This window comes from Labrus bergylta, chromosome 5 (assembly GCF_963930695.1).
Source record: "Labrus bergylta chromosome 5, fLabBer1.1, whole genome shotgun sequence".
Lineage (NCBI taxonomy): Eukaryota > Metazoa > Chordata > Actinopteri > Labriformes > Labridae > Labrus > Labrus bergylta.
This window is the reverse complement of record NC_089199.1, coordinates 7,297,662-7,314,234: the sequence shown is the minus strand read 5'-3', so window position 1 is coordinate 7,314,234 and position 16,573 is coordinate 7,297,662. Positions and strand designations below refer to the sequence as shown.

At 38.1% G+C, this 16,573-nt stretch overlaps 1 protein-coding gene across 2 annotated transcripts in view; it reads left to right on the top strand.

Annotated features, from left to right (window-relative positions):
• LOC109980871 (cadherin-22) overlaps positions 1-16,573 on the top strand; it is a 186,867-nt gene that overhangs the window by 110,402 nt on the left and 59,892 nt on the right. For both annotated transcript variants that reach the window (XM_020629420.3, XM_065954658.1), the window contains one exon: positions 15,722-15,841. In XM_020629420.3, coding sequence (XP_020485076.1) covers positions 15,722-15,841 — 120 coding nt within the window. The remainder of the gene's footprint in view (positions 1-15,721; positions 15,842-16,573) is intronic.

Sequence of the window (16,573 nt, the reverse complement as noted above, 5' to 3'; positions counted from 1 at the left end):
AGTTCTGTGATTGGCTGGAGAAATGTCTGGGATGAATCCCCCCTCTTGCCAATAACAGCTGGGTTTGGCTTTGCCTACTAATGAGAGATAAGCAGTATAAAAGACAATAGGATAGGATGTGTTATAATATGAAATGATACGATACGATACGATACGATACGATACGATACGATATGATATGATACGATACGATACGATACGATACGATACGATACGATACGATACGATACAATATGATACCATACAATACAAGACCATACAATACGATATGGTATGATACGATACAATGCGATTTTATACTACAGAATACGACATTGTAATCTGCGATGTACATTCAGCTGCCTCCACAGTAGTATCAACAATTAAAAAGCAAAAAAAGATAATTTATGATTTAGATAATGGATGAGTGCAATTTGTTTTTAAATAAGCATATTGTTTTAACTGATAACTGACTGACCGGAAGCATTAGATTAAGTCTTTCATTAGTTTTTTATTAAAAAAAGCCAAAAAAAACACTAGCATCAACCTTTCAAAAGATGTATGTCATTGTTTGTTTTTCTGTTTGCTTCTGTGTCCATAGAGCTTTCTCAAACCAGATATAGTTTGTTTTAATTTGGTAGAACTGTAGTTACTAACTTCTTTGGTTATCAAAGTCCATAAACACCCCCCAAAAATTGAGATGATTTTATAAGCATGCCTACAACTTTAAAGCTGTTCCTGATTTTATCACATTCTCTGTGTGATTGCACTTTATACTGAAAACCTGGTTAGAATCAATGCTTTTTATGTCATTTTGACACAGCTGGTGTAATATGAAGCAGGGTTGCATTTTATGCGACGATGGAAGCAGGTTGCAGGCATTAACCACACCAGTGATATGCTCACTGTGATGTTTAACGGCCAACCACACAGCAAAATGCCTCGGAAAAACGTGAGGCCATAATAGTGAGAAACTAATCAGTAGTCAGCTGCCTGAGGCATATTCATTTTTACTTATCACTCCTGTCATGTCTCCCAGTGCACATCTTTGTCATAGTTTTACAATCTCCCCCGTCGGCCCATTCCCTTGTTTTGGACAATATTTCTGTCTGTCTGCCTGTCTGCCTGCTCAAAAATACTACTTGTGTACACAGTCTGTTTGTTTTTCAGGGTTGGTTAACTTTAAAAGGAGACAAGAGGGCAAATAAAAAGGGAGTGGCATGGATGATGATGAAATGTAGGTCCCTGTGGGTCCCTGTTGTCCTTTGGAAAATGTGCCACTAATGAAATTGCAGTCTTAAATCAAATTTGCAGTGCACGGGTGATTGAATGTTGCTTTGAGAACTGTGCATGTCTTTATGTCGGGAACAGAAGAGGGTACATGGATGGAGTCGCTTTACAGAACGTAAGCTGTGTCCTCTGACTTGTGATGATAAAGACTGTGAAAATGTGATTTAATACAAGGTCTCAGTAGAGGACATCACGGACTGAGCGTATTGCCGAAAGAAAAGGATGAGAAGATGTGGCCTCGAGTTTGGTTAATTACAGCATGAATAAATTAGGTCAATTTTGTAACACTCATTCAAAATCTGTAAATATTATTCAGTAGGAGCAAAATGGAGTACCAGATGGGTCAAGAGGTAAATAGCTTCACTGACAAAAACCCTGAACAATGTTGAGTTGCTTACAGCTTTTTAAATGATATTTTAAAGCTCATTGAGGAACTGTCAGTTTTTGTCAATTTTTTAACCTCTTCGATCGATTTGCTGATCTTGTGCTGTAAATGTGTAATTAATAGTTTTAAACAAAAAATGTGTAAAATGTAAAGCAAATGTGAAGAAAGGTAGCATGCAGTTTCTCACTTTGTCTGACACCTACCCCGCACTCATGGTTTTCAGGCATTAAAAATGATGATATAGAAATAATCAGTCTTGCTCCTCATGGTCTTGTTTGCTTTTTAAGGACATGCAGAGGCATACATATACATCTCAGTGTGTTTGATAACTAGTTGAAAACTCCTCATAGGAGCTTTAAGTTGTCATTTATTTATATGGCAGCCGCTTTTGAGATTGCCGTGCAAGTTTCATTTATTTCAAAAGTCATGTGTTCGATGATAAAAGGCCTAACTTGCAGAACAGTGTTTATCATGGCAGAAAGACTATTCAAATTTGAACAAGGAGAACTGGGGACTTTGGCAAATAGATTGCAAATGCTGCCGCTCTGAAAACAATGTGCCATATTTTCATTGCGTTTCCCTTTCTCAATCCCAATCGTTGTGTATTTAGCGGTTTGAGGAAATGAATGGATACAGTTGCTGTCTGGTATAAGAATCAAATATTATTGTGTGAGAAGAAAGATACAATCTTCTGATAGTGTACTGCAACATTGAATTGTCCATTTGCCTTTTGTTTACCCCCCTGCCCTTTGTGCTGATCCTTCGTTGATTCATTTTCTTTTCTCTCACATTTCTACTGATGCAAAATGATCAGTTGTTTGAACTGTTATCTGTTATCACTGAAGTCAATAAACACTTATTTCTCACCTCTGTTATTTTGGACTATTTATGCCTTTACTTTTAGAGGTAGGACAGATAGAGTCAGAAACCAGGGAGAGAGATAGTTGGCAATGACATGTAGAAAGAAGCCATAGGTTGGATTTGAACCCGAGCCGCCTGATTGGAAGACCAAAGCCTCTGTACATGGGGTGCACGCACCAACCACTGGACTATCGGCGCCCCCGTCTTACCTCTTTTAGCCCAAAATGCTTTCTAAAACATATGGAAGCTCATTCAGGCGGGATTATAAAACAACATGACACCCTTTATTAAAGATTTATAGATAATGTATTGTAAAGTCACAAATGGCCAGTACTGTGTAAATTAAATGTGTAAATGATTCATACCTTTGTCTCAAACATACTCTCTATAAGCTGCACCATACAAATTGAATGTATATGCTGGGTATGAATAAGTGTTCATACCTTCTGTGTAAAGAAAACATTGATATTAAATTTGAGAACATTGCTGTTTCAGTAACCGTGTATTAGTTTTTAAATTGATTGCAAATTCAAGGGATTTTTCAGGCTCTAAAAAGAAAAAGACGTGTTGTATTTTTTCATCAAAAACTGTATTATAGTTCTTTTTGATTAATGGATGCTCACTTACAGTCCAACAGGTCATCTTTCTCTTTGTATGGCTCATCATCCTGTGTATTTTCTGAGTATAAAATGGACCTGTAATTAATGTAAATCACCTGCGATGTTAAAAGCTAATGTTGCCTCATGTCCATTTGCGAGGTAATGTTGAAGAGGTACAGGTCTTTCCATTTAAAACACCCAACCCTCCATTTTAAACGACCTCAAATTCATCTTTGGCAAAAAGCCCTGTGTCATTTGAAAAGTCCCAATAACATTATCCCAGACCACTTAAAGATACTTAGTACTTTAACATATAAAGATGTGGATAACCTCACTTTTTTTAGACAACTATTAAAGACTGCTATAAACTTTTTACAATAAGAGACTACTTATAGGTAGGTACAAGAGCGTGTATGTACAATCATAGCCATATGTGTTATGTACGTTTAAGAAAACAGACATTTTGGAGGACTTGCATTCATTATCCTGCATAAAAGATGGATCCCCACACTCGGTAGAGGGAGGGTCAGCAGCTTTGAAGCTAGTTTAGCATAACGATTTTAATCAAGGGAAAACAATTAGTATGGTTCTGCTTAAAGTTTAGAGAACGATTTGCTACCACCACCTAAAAACACATTTTAAACAAGATATATCTAATTTCTTTAAGCTGTACAAAACATTCCCATCCATTTATTTAAATTTCCTCATGTTTTTTTTTTTCTTCACTGAAGGGTTCTCGGCCTCTGCAGTACCTTCTTCGAATCATCATTGATCCAATCAATAAACAGTTCCAAAGAGTAGAAGAGGATGTGAATTTCATAATCGGAATGAGACTGTTACCAACAGAAGAACTTCCATATTTAAAATACCTTCAGTGTAACTATGGGTACTTGCATTCTAACCTTTAATAGGCGGCTGTGGCTCAGTTGGTAGAGTTGGTCTTCTCAACCGAAAGGTCGGGGGTTCGATCCCCAGCTCCTGCAGCAACATGTCCGATGTGTCCTTGGGCAAGACACTTAACCCCAAGTTGCTCATGCTGCTTCATCGGTGGCAGTGTATGAATGTGTATGAATAGGATTACTTACTACTGATGGACACTTTACATAGCGGCCTCTGCCATCAGTGTGTGAATGGGTGTAAATGTGTAGGTGTGACCTGCAGTGTCAAAGCACTTTGAGTAGTCAAACGACTAGAAAAGCGCTACAAGCTCAAGTCCATTTACCATTTACAAATTGGATGATGTGTCATTTTATGTCAGAATTTGTACATGTAAGATTAAGTAATTGCATAGTTTATGGCTGATAGGCATCAGTTGATGTTTTTTTTTTCCAATAACAAGGAAAGATTCCACAGAAAGAACAAGGTTTCATCTGCATAAAGGCTGATTACATGTGCTCCGTGTGTGGTAAACCTCTATAGTTACTTTATTACACACTTTAAAAAAGATAAATGGATTACAATGTTGGCTCTTTGTTATGCTTCAAGAGTAGCATGAATATGGTTCTATCAATATGAGGATCTGTTTTATCAACAGAGATAATATATCACAAACTAGAGCTATATAATCAAAAGATGTTTTTTTTATTTCAGTGGCCACATGGTCCTAATTTTGTGTTGTCTGCTTATCATTATGTGCAGTTGAGAATTAATAGAGCGGTGTATAGAGGCACAAGATAAATACAACTGACTCAGTCTTAAATTAGGTTGTGTTTTGTTGAATTTAAATTGAATAACAACCTTTGAAATGACTTGTATGAGGAGACTACCCAAGTTTCCCTCTTGATTTTTCTTTAATCACGATAACCCATAGTTGTCATCTCTTTTCAAAATTGTTGCTGTTTAAAATTCTCAAATCTTTTTTTAAGAAGGGTTTTCAGCTTCTTCTGTTCAATAATATTTAAATTAAGTTAGTCTGTTTTGCAGTTCATTCTGTGTTTTCCCAGTTGCATTGCTTTCACTGATGTTCTCTTTATTATGCAGTAGCTTTACATTTCCAAAATGGGCATTAGATTGTTTTCCTCTTATAGTAGAGCTTTTTTTCTGAAGTTATTTCCAGCTTGAAATGTATCTTGCAGTAAATGTTACATAGGCCAAGTGTTTGAGAGAGGTGAGATGTGTCTTCAAGATTATGCTCTCAAGATTGCAGTACCAACATAGCTGTAATTCAATATTTGTATAAAAATAGTTGTATGTATTTTGAGTGTTTTCTTTCCTTAGAGACGGATGGAAAGGCACTTCTTGTGGTTCAGTGTAGACATTTTAAAGAAATGTAATGGACATCCCCATTGAAGCACTATAATATAAACATTTGACAAGAATAAAAACAAGGATGGGATTTTTTAACTTAGGCTATGAATTTACATCTCTACATATACAAAGCTTTTCAAATGTGTTGATGTGTCCATGACAGGTGGCTTGCATAGTATGACATGTTGGAATAATGTTTATGTCATCATTATTATTTGAATTGGAGCCATCTCTTTTCTTTTCTGCCTTAGTCAGAGTAAGTGTTTACATATTCATTTAGCTTTGAGCTAGGACTCAAAAAAATGCAGAGACTAGAGTAATGTCAAACTTGGATGCGACTTGACAATTCAACATGTTCCTTTTGTGAGGGTTACTTCCACAGTTAAGTATTGAGTGGACCATGCTTTAAGACACACTTCCTAGCACGCATATTGAAAAGACATTATTGGCAGTGACACAGCCGCACCCCGAGCTAGTGTCTACGCTCCACACAACCGGCCAATATTGAAGTAATACAGACAGGCCTTTTCCAATTTGAAGCCCATATTACACCGTGTTACAACATGCATACTAAGAAATCCTCCAACAATCTGTTTTTTTCAGTCTTTATGTGAGCTGACTGACAAAGTACCTCAGTTTTCTTGGGTTGGATACCATTTTAGTCACTGAGGCAGACATCCTTTTCCTGCCACTCTAAGTTTTAGGTTACAACAGGGAGTCGGGTGGAAAAAGTGGCAGAGGGGAAACTCTTGATAGTGGATTCACAACAGGGCGACGTTTCCACTGAGCTAATCCTGTGATTGATGTGGTTCCATTAGAGAGGACCTCGGGACCTCAGAGTGGCAGAGATGTGGAACGACACGACATCTGTGCTGTAGCCTCTAACCTCAGGTAACAATGACTGACAAGTCAGTGCACAGTGTCCAAAGAGCAGCAGGCAGGCAAATAGCACTCTGATAACAGACATTAAGCTGACCACTATCCTTAGCTATTATCTACTAATGACAAAAGCTGATGCAGTGTAAAATTGCCATCCGAAAGCACAACAGACACACAATTCAAAGTAGCACCATTGTAGCCTTGATCTTACATTCACCCAATCCTCTATCAAAGACACGCTTTAAAGTCAGGTAGGATAAAGTAACCAACAACAACAGGCTTGTAAACAAGGAAACTTTTTTTGACAATTTCCTGCCCTTTTTATCTCTCATGTCAGCGTCTGAGGCTGTCTTGCATTTTATACTTCAAGGCATACTATCTCCCTTAATGTCACATCATCCTGTGCATTTTTAGGCTAATTTCCATCTAAATGTTTTGTAGCAGTCTTTCTTTGGACTTTTTTTTATTTAAATGGATACTGTGTTGATTTGAAGCTTTAACCTCTGTTGTTACAAAAAGAAGCAGATGTTGATGTAAATAAAACAGCAATTCCTCAAGTGTCCACTTGCCCTAGTCTCATTTCCACCCAAATTAAAATACCTTTTTTCAATATTAGGGCTAAGAATTATGCATAATTAGGGGCATGGTTGATCTGAGCAGCTTGTAGCTGTTAACCATTGAGGCTTAAACCCTGCCTCATCTCCACCTCTTTACCTGTGTCTATGCTACCAAAAGTCAGTTTGAGACAGCATTTGCAACATGGCAACCACCATAGTTAGGCTTTGAAACTCTGCTTCAAAAACCAGTGGCTGATGTCACTGGGACTGCTTCCATGTTATATTCAGTCTATGTGTTTAAAGGATAGCATGACTATAATATAGTACCTTGCAAACCGAATATGCTACTAGTATCTAAACGGCCACATTTTCTAATCTGTTGCATAACAAAACCAGTTAGGGGGGGTTCCTTTTCAGGAAAAATGTCCAAGAGAATTGATGCCTTCTTTCCTTTGATTTTCCCTTACAGTTGTTTCCACCAACATTTTCCTCTCTCTCTCTCTCTCTCTCTCTCCCTCTTGCTTTCTCGATCCCTCCTCAGCATAGTCAGCAAAGATAAATTCCCTCTTCCTTTAGTATGTAATGCGAGAACTCCACAAGGGGATTAAAGTAATAATCACCCTCCCTGTTGCTGCGGTCGAGAGAGGTTGCCCAGGAGGCTGCAAATTGCTACAGTCACCATTAGGACAGCCGGGGCCTGTCACGCTAACAGAAGATGAGACATTTGGAACAGCAGGATCACAGGAGAGAGCAATGCGCAGAGGCAGGAGCAACTTACAATCAATACTCTCTGCCAGACACCTTAATGCATATGACCAGTAACATCCACCATTATGTGCTCAAGCACAGTGCTTGACATAATTGATTTGGACTGATCTGTATGTGTAGTCATGTGTGTGAATCAGTATGTATGCAGGAGAGGGGAGAGAGACAGACAAACAGACAGAGAGAATGTTCATGATTCAGTGTGTGACGATGCATGGAAGATGGGTATGACAACAGTGGTGCAATAGATTCGCAATAGTGAAATTGATTGAATCTCTCACTTTTTCATTATTTCACAGACGCAATCAAGCAGAGATGCATGGATACTTTCTTCAGTTTCTTTAACTTTATAAATTCATGACATTGTGTGAGGTAGATAGTATATCTAAAATCAGTGGTATTGATATCAGCCATGTTTCTACGGTATTAAATCCTCTTATTCTTTTCTGTAAATCCAGTTTGATATACTTATTGGGCGTAAAAGTTTCTGGAAATTTGGCTCAAAATTGTGAAAATGCATTTAAGAGTTTGAGTCTCACTAAGCATCCACACAAAAAAAGCAGCATAGAAAGTTCATTAGGAATGGAAAACCTAGTAAAAAAAAAATAATAGCTAATATTTGCTGTTTAGACCACTTATAAAGATGTGTTGGCTTGGCAGATTGTTTTTCCATTGACAACCTCCTGGCTCACCTTAACACCATGTCTGAATCACATGAGTCAGAAGCCAATTCGGAAGCAAAATTATTTATCTCATTTTGTCATTATATTTTGTGTATTTAAATGATTTGCTCATTGGATCATAGTTAGTATTCACATTTGAAGTTAGCAGAGATTCAGATATCTTTAAGTAAAGTTGAAAATATCATACTAAATGTTTTCATTGTGTTGATTCAAATTTCCAAAAGAATAAAACACATACTGTATTAAAGTCACAGATAGAAAAGCAAACAAACAAAACAACAACTCAGTTCAACAATATTACACAGGGAGCTGCAGGAACTTGTCTGCATTACAGATAGGTCCTGGTTACAATTCAGAATAAGGAGGCCCCTTGTATGAGAGATCAGGCCCAAAATAATTAAAATAAGGCTTCCAAACTTAGCAAAACAGATCAGATTTTGTATGGAAAATACTTAGAGAGATATAGAGATATCAACTAAAGTGGTTATATTGTGGCTCGGGAGCCCCAGAATTTAAGTCGTTGGATCCGTCTCATACTAAATAATTGCCCTGAGGGGTATCTAGAGTTATGTTATTGCTTGACCAAACTTTCCCCTTGCAGACCCTCAACACTGGCTTCCTGTTGTAGATCACAAAATGCCCTTTCTCAGCACCCAAAGCTGAAAATAGACAACTGTTGTTGAGTGTCAACAACAGAAGCTGGAAGTGCCCAACCATAGCCATCAACACTTGGCCCAGGGATGACACCAACAGTTGGTGTAAGCAACCAGATATCTGCTGTTTGACTTCAGCTATAACTGGATTGTGGAACTAAGTACACGAGACCCAAATACAATAAAAAGAGGACAATTTCATGTTGAGGTTTCCAGTGGCTTTAAGGCTTCGGAGCCTATTGTTTGTTCTTCTACATCTGAAGCTGACAACCTTTTTTGTCTTGAGTGATCGGCTTACAAATAATTTGAGATCATGATTTAAAGTCAACGTGCCACCTTGACCCACATTATCGTCTACAAAACACATAATGATCCCATCCATTAAATGACACAAGTTCAAAGGCAAAGAAAGATTAGATTTACAACGCGTCAGGGGAGATGAAAAATATCCCCAAATCCTTGTAGGGATCTTGAAGAGGATCAATGTAAGCAGGCCATTGGCTTTTATGACATAGCAGATTTTTCTTCCCCTTTATACTTCATTCTCCCTCTCCTTCACTTCCTCCCCACCACTCTCTCTCCTGGGGCATTTATGTGGATGAGAGAGGAATGAATCACAGTAGAAGTAGTGAAGAAATAACTTTTCATGTGAAAACACCTCAGCTTTTATGGCTTTACTAAATGATCCATAATGCGGGTGGGGAGCACTCAGTCCTGCAGATTAAGGCGGGTCGGATCGGGAGAGAGGCTCAGTGCTGCAGCCGTTAGACCCCTCCACTGACGCTTGCTTCCAGCACGGCACCAGCTGAGATAGGCACAAATCTCTTTTACGAGGCTGCCTCTTAAATAGCTGTCAGTCTAGTGTCTCACACGTGGCACACTCCTCCAGCTCTCCTCACAGTAATTGAACCATCTCACCCAGAGTGCTGAAATGGTGTGGGAAGCCATTCCGACAGCCTGTGTTGATACCATTAAAGCAAACTCATGCATAAATCTTAGTATATAGCCATCGTCACACCCTTCATCGTATCCTCCACGCCCCCAAAACAACCGTGCTCCTTACTCCATTTCACCACAGACGGCCCCATGCTTGGTTTTCATCTGAATATTATTTACTTTATCCTTCAAGGAAAATTGTACACCACTTTGTTATCATTTGCAACACAGACAGTATTGCTATGTTATTATGTCATAGTGGCTGTGCTTCCTTCATGTACCTCCCAGCATGAAAATGTGATAGAAGAAGCACATGTTATAGTTCAAAAGACACTAATGAGTGGGAAAATACCTTCTCATCTCTAATCACTGAAACTGGGGGTCATTTATTTCACATGATTAGCTGTTAATCTCACACACCTGGTTGGATTTTATATGTCTTATAGGAGTCATCATATTGTAACAAAGTAGATATAGAAATTGAAAGCCTTTATTGTCATTATACAATTGTATAACGGAAATAGAAAATGCATTACCTTAAAGTGAACAAACATACAGGCATCCGTCAGCAACAGCTTGCATTTAAGTAAGAGAACAATGTATATATATATATATATTTTGGTTTTGTTATTGCCATTAAAAAATTGCTTGCCACATAGAAAAATATATTTATATGTACATACACTACCAGTCAAATGTTTGGACATATAAACTTAACAGAATAAATAATACAGTACTGTATATTATTAGAATATAGCTACACACCTACCAATAGAAGGGTTTTTCTTTATTTTCCACATTTTAGAATAATAGTAGATACAAAAATAAAAAATGTCATACCATTTTTGTTTTGGAAAGAAATGCATACAAACATAGGTATCAACTTCACTATTTCCATTTATATAAGAAACACGTCAAACATTTAAGTATAAGCCTTTCGATCAAAATGTCTTCAAGATAATAACATGCATTTCAATCAGGTGTGTCCAAAGATTTGACTGGTACTGCATAAAAATATCAAACAGATTGCACGTCTGAAAACTTGACTACTGGAAGCTGGTCCGATTAAATTGAATGGAAATTATCACCACACGTAATGTTTCAGGCCCTCACCCTTAATCAGACATAGTAGACACTGTATATATAACACTGTAAGGAATGATATTGTACTATTGATTTTTGAACAGGAGAAGTAGGAAACAAGACAGGAGAGATGAGGCATTGACTGTGCTCATGTATGTGATGAGTGGGAGAGCGTCAGTGCATGTCGGAGTTGACATATAGAAATACAAACTTTATCAAAGAAGTGGTAAATAAAACTTGAAGCCATTCAACCTCAATTATGTCTGAGGCATTTTACATTTCTATGGGATTAAATGAATAACAACGCCGTGCCCTTATTATACTTGCACAGCCATGAGCTGTTTGAACCCTGTCTCGTGCCCCATGCTGAGGCAAGACACTGCAAGGCAACAGCGCAGCTTTCATAAATGCTTAGTCGAATGCCAGAAAAACAGCAAAAAAATTATAATTTGCTGTCACATCATCACACTATTATACTGAAAATCAGTTGTGTTATTATTATTCAAAATTAGCATATGAAAATGAGAACAATGCAGACTTTTCTCCTTTTAATGTTGTTTTGATGATGAGACGAACAATGTAAATATCCGCAGGCTGCATGCATTATCTCTATTTTAAGTAGACGCAATGGAACAACGAATAGTGAGGAGACTTGATTTTTATTTGTTTTGCAATTTTGTCACAAGTTGGCCCAGACTTCTGGCAGATTCATGGAGGTTGCATATGTATAAAGGTTTACATAATTCAGATGAAAAATAGTGTTTGGCTGGTCTCTTCTGTTTGGTGGTTACACTTTTGACCTTGCCAGACGTATGTCACATTAATGGCACCTGAGAAAACATGTAGTAGTCATGTAGTCAGTAGTAATCACAGCATTCTGCTCTAAAGCGCAGACATGTGAGGACATTTATTGCTCGGTAATCTATTTTAACAAATATCTGTTGGAATGCAGAATCTGTAGACAAAGGGACAACATTTTTGGTGCCAGTTCTGGTTTTATTTTGAAGTCCAAGAAGTTGTGTCCAATCGGGATTCAGCTGGCTTTTGATGTGTTCAGGAAAACAGTCTATGTTGAGGGCAAGAGAAGCAAACCACACTGGCTATAATACAATCCCTGAACAAATTGACTATTGTCTAAAGAGGATTAGGCATTGTATTGATTTCAATAACAAGATAACTGAATTTAAGTGCATCTAATCTGAAGCCTATCAATTCCAACTCCAACTGAGGCCATAGTTGCTACCTTGAACTTTAAACATAACAAGTGTACAGAAAGGGACGTCCTATCCTGAATATCCTCCAGCCTTTATCCTTCATCTTGTGTATCAAAAAAAGGCAGCTGCGACAATGAAAACCCTGAAAATTGGTCATAGCCCCCAGAGGATATATTGTCAACAGACGATGGCTGATGGGTTCTGAAATTGACTACTTGGTGAAAGCAAATCAAAACAAAACTGAAACAATAACACAAGGTGTAATGGACTTTTTCATTTACTTTCATTAGTGATGTTTCATGGATACCAACAAATATATTTTTTTAAATCGTATAACCAAACCCCAAAAATCTCAGTCACAAGAATGCTGCCCGTGAGGCGAATAAAGAGACAGACCTGCATATTTTGGAAATTAAAATTATTATTACAACGGTGCCTTCAGTCTCTTCTGAGGACAATTAGTGATTAAAGTTTTCATTGGTGAGAGAAAACAACTCTTAAGCTAATGAATTTTTGCAGCTTCTCCCCATTAGACATACTTCTTCTATCACTGCAATATGCATTACATTCCAATCTGAGAAAGTCAATAATTTTGATTGAATCCCCACAAGTCCATCAACAGCAGAATCTACTTAAGTGAGACACCGACCATGCCAGCAAATACTGTAAGTAATGACTTCTCCCACTGAAAACACTGATGCAAGCTACAGCTTTAATAAGAGCCCAAGTGCCAAACTCCCTGCTTCACTTCTCTTTTTAATATAAACACAATAAAGAAGCATTTGCATTTATATAGTTCTTCCAAACCACCTGACGTTGCTGGCAGCCTGGATACCCAGAAACAGCTGAGCATCAAACTGATTGTTACCTGGGGAAAATTAAGATAAGGGAGTAATCCCATGGAGGAAAATGGCTTTGTTGGAGCCACAGCAGTGGGGCCAACTAGGTAGGCAGAATTAACAGACCCCTGCCTGTTGCCAGTAATGAAAATCTCTAGCTTCTATATAGCCTTGTGTTTTCAGTGTGATAAGAATGATATCTCACTCATCCCCCAACTGGGGCGCAGCATATCTCCATCTTCCAAGTATCAGTGTGCTGTGTACCGTTATTTGGCTGAGGTAATGACTGTATGATATGACTTAGAATATGAATTAAATTCTCATTCCATTCTAGTTCATAAGCACGGCTATGAATCCCCTGGTAGCTGCAGTTTATCCGTATTTAACTGAGAACCAAACAGTGTTGTTGACACAATCAGAAATCTTATTTCTTTGGTTTTCCAAATGGTGAAAGGAACAAATCCATCCATTAGTTTGTTCAGTTTAGTGTTTTTCTCTCCATGGACTAAATAAATGATGGATGTACTGCTGTGACATCACTCATTGGCTTGTCAACTGCCTTTTTGAGGCATTGTTTTCATCATTTTGGCCATTGCCATGTTTGTTTTCTGTACTATATTTGAATGAAAGGATGGTCCTGGAGAATAGCTAGGGATCGAAAAAAATAAATAAAGTTTTACTGTCTATTGATATGGCTAATTTATAACCTGGCACCTAGGCAGGTTAACCACCATGTTTCCCAAAGGACATTATTTGTTTCACAAGTTTTTTAGACCCGCTCTAGTGGTACACCATTTGCAAGTTGTATATGTTAGCATGCAAGCCAGACAGCTAATAACTACATACAGGACGGACAAAAGAGCGCTGTAGGTGACAGCGACAGGATGGTGATCTAAGCTGTCTGATTTAATGACTGGGTGACTTTAATGATAATCCACTTTCCTCAGCCCCCCTCTTTACCCCGTAGGAGCTCAGTTAGATGACAGGAAACAAACAGAGCTCTGACACTTCCCGCTAATTAGCATCATTAGCATATGGCCATTATGCGGCTGGACAGTAGCATGACAGGGCTCTGAGAAAGGCTACAGCTATGACCTTTGGTGGACACCACCAGCTGTCAGTAATTACCGATAGCATTGGCCAGAAGGATGGAGACAAAGACGAACTCCTTGTCCTTGAGGACCTATGGTGCCCTGGAACGCCTCCCGTTTTTATTTTTTTCTTTGCCCTGTAAGTGGAATTATTAATAGAATGAAAGTAAATGTGCTCACATGCTAAAAGGCAAGTATACGGTTGTTTCTAAAAATGAAGCCCTTAAAGTTGTATAGGCTGCAGGCTGAGCTTTATCTAAAATGTGTGACTAAATGGGGAGATGCACCAGCGTATTTCATGCCAGAGGCTTTTGAAAGCACACTGCTGACAAATATGCTACTATGAGTGGGAAATAATGACTTAAACACTGTTGCTCCACAAATCCACATTTTAAGCCTTCATGTGGAAATGACTATATTCTCTGCCTAAGTGCCGGTAATCATGAGTAATTGTTTGTTGTAGATATCTTGAGCTTCTAGCAAGTCTTTGAAGCCGTAATGTTGACTTTATGACTCCATGTTTCCTTTCATCTCCAAGCATAACTTCTGCACTGATTAGAGGAAAAACATCTCTGAGCATTAGTGTTGTAAAAAGGTAATTTAACTCATCAAAAAATGGTTTGCAAAATGATGTGCATGGAGATGAAATAGCTACCTGGTGTAATGGATTAATCACTATCTCCCATGTATAATCCCAGACGAGTACAAGGAACAGCGACACAGTTGTGGGAACATTCTGACATACATGCCCCCTATTGATGTCAAGCCTGTCAAGCCATGTCAACAGAATGAATATAATGATGTGACAACATGCATGGTCCAAACACATTGACTGTATACAGAAATGTAGCCACTCTGATGACCCCCTTTAGGTATGTGAACCCCCTTTCTGAAGCCTCTCGTTCCGCATTTTGGTCATTGTGCCTTTGGATTTCTTGGAAAAGGAAATGAGCATTCTGGATGTGAGGATGTCTTTATCCTGATTGACAGGTGGCTTTGTTAGGCACTCGTCAATCACAGGCCACAGTACAACACTCCCTGTGTTACTGTCATTTTGACTCTAAATGGGACCATCGCTCTTCATCTTTGATAAAAAAGCTTTTAATGTTTTTGCTCCTTCATCACGGTTTGAGCTACAGAGTCATCTTAAACTTAAAGATCTGTTGTATTAGCTTGGGGAGATTTTAAAACCAGAATAAAGGACCATTTGACCAGTGTGTGCACATTCTGTGCTGCTAAACATGTGTGTAGTTATTGTTTGATATGATCTTTTGTTTGTTATGTGTTGGACTTGTTGTGCTGCTGTCTTGGACAGGACTCCATGGTGAAATAGATTTTATAACTCAATGGGAGTATTCCTGGTTAACTAAAAGGTTTAATTAAAACATGTTCATATATAAACAAAATGACCATCATGCTGTATTGAGGAAGCCTGGAGAATATCAATTGAGAACATACATGTATGTTTGAGTTTATAAATCAACTAAAAATGAGGGTCTTACAATGTTATTTTTGTATGCAACCAGTGTGTTTGTACACACACACACACACACACACACACACACACACACACACACACAAGCACTCACATCCACATATCTGCCATCCATGTTTATGTGTTTATCTTCTTTTTAAACATCACATTGTGTCTTTTCAACAGGAACGTCTGTTATGAAGGTCACTGCATCAGACGCTGACGACCCTACATACGGCAGCAGTGCCAGGGTGGTGTACAGCGTGCTGGATGGAGAAAAGTTTTTCACTGTTGACAGAAACACAGGTAAGAATGATATAGAACACATCATCTGCTCCTGCTACACCTACTATTGTTTTTGTTGTTGTTGTTTATTCTCCTATTTTTTTTTATTCTGGTGCTCCTTATCTTTTCTACAATACATGAGCAATCTTAAGCTTAGAGACATTTCTTCCAAAGTCGATCACAATTTATGGCCAAACCCGAAATCCAATTTACTCAAAACAAGCAACTTTATAAAGTTTTCATCTAAAGTACTGGCCTCTTTTTAATAAAAACTTATAACACCATAAGTTGCTGATTGCCTGGACGTTAAGAGTGTTTGGTGTAACCCTTGAGTTTATCTTTCTCAGTATTTCATATAAGTATGCAAATGTCAACTCTAAAAAAGCACAGATAACCTTGAATTCATTGAAAGAAAATTAGTATACATGTATGCTACATAAAGTGTATCTATAAGTGTATTCAAGGATTATCCAATTTGTATTATTACCAACTACCCTGAACTTTATTTCCAACAGATCCAGATTTACCCTTGTAACAATCTTCCTGCTTTATCATTTAAAAAATCCCTTTTCCACATCCGGTCTGGGCTTATCAGATTAACATGACCTGACACACAGTCTTTCAGGAGTGGCTCACCATTGGTGTTGCCTTCAAATGCCCCTCCAGGGAAATGCACTAAAGTTTTAATGATTCCCTTTTTGGTTTCCACCACTTTGATTTGGTCAGCCTAGGAGCAGGGATGATAAATTGCTC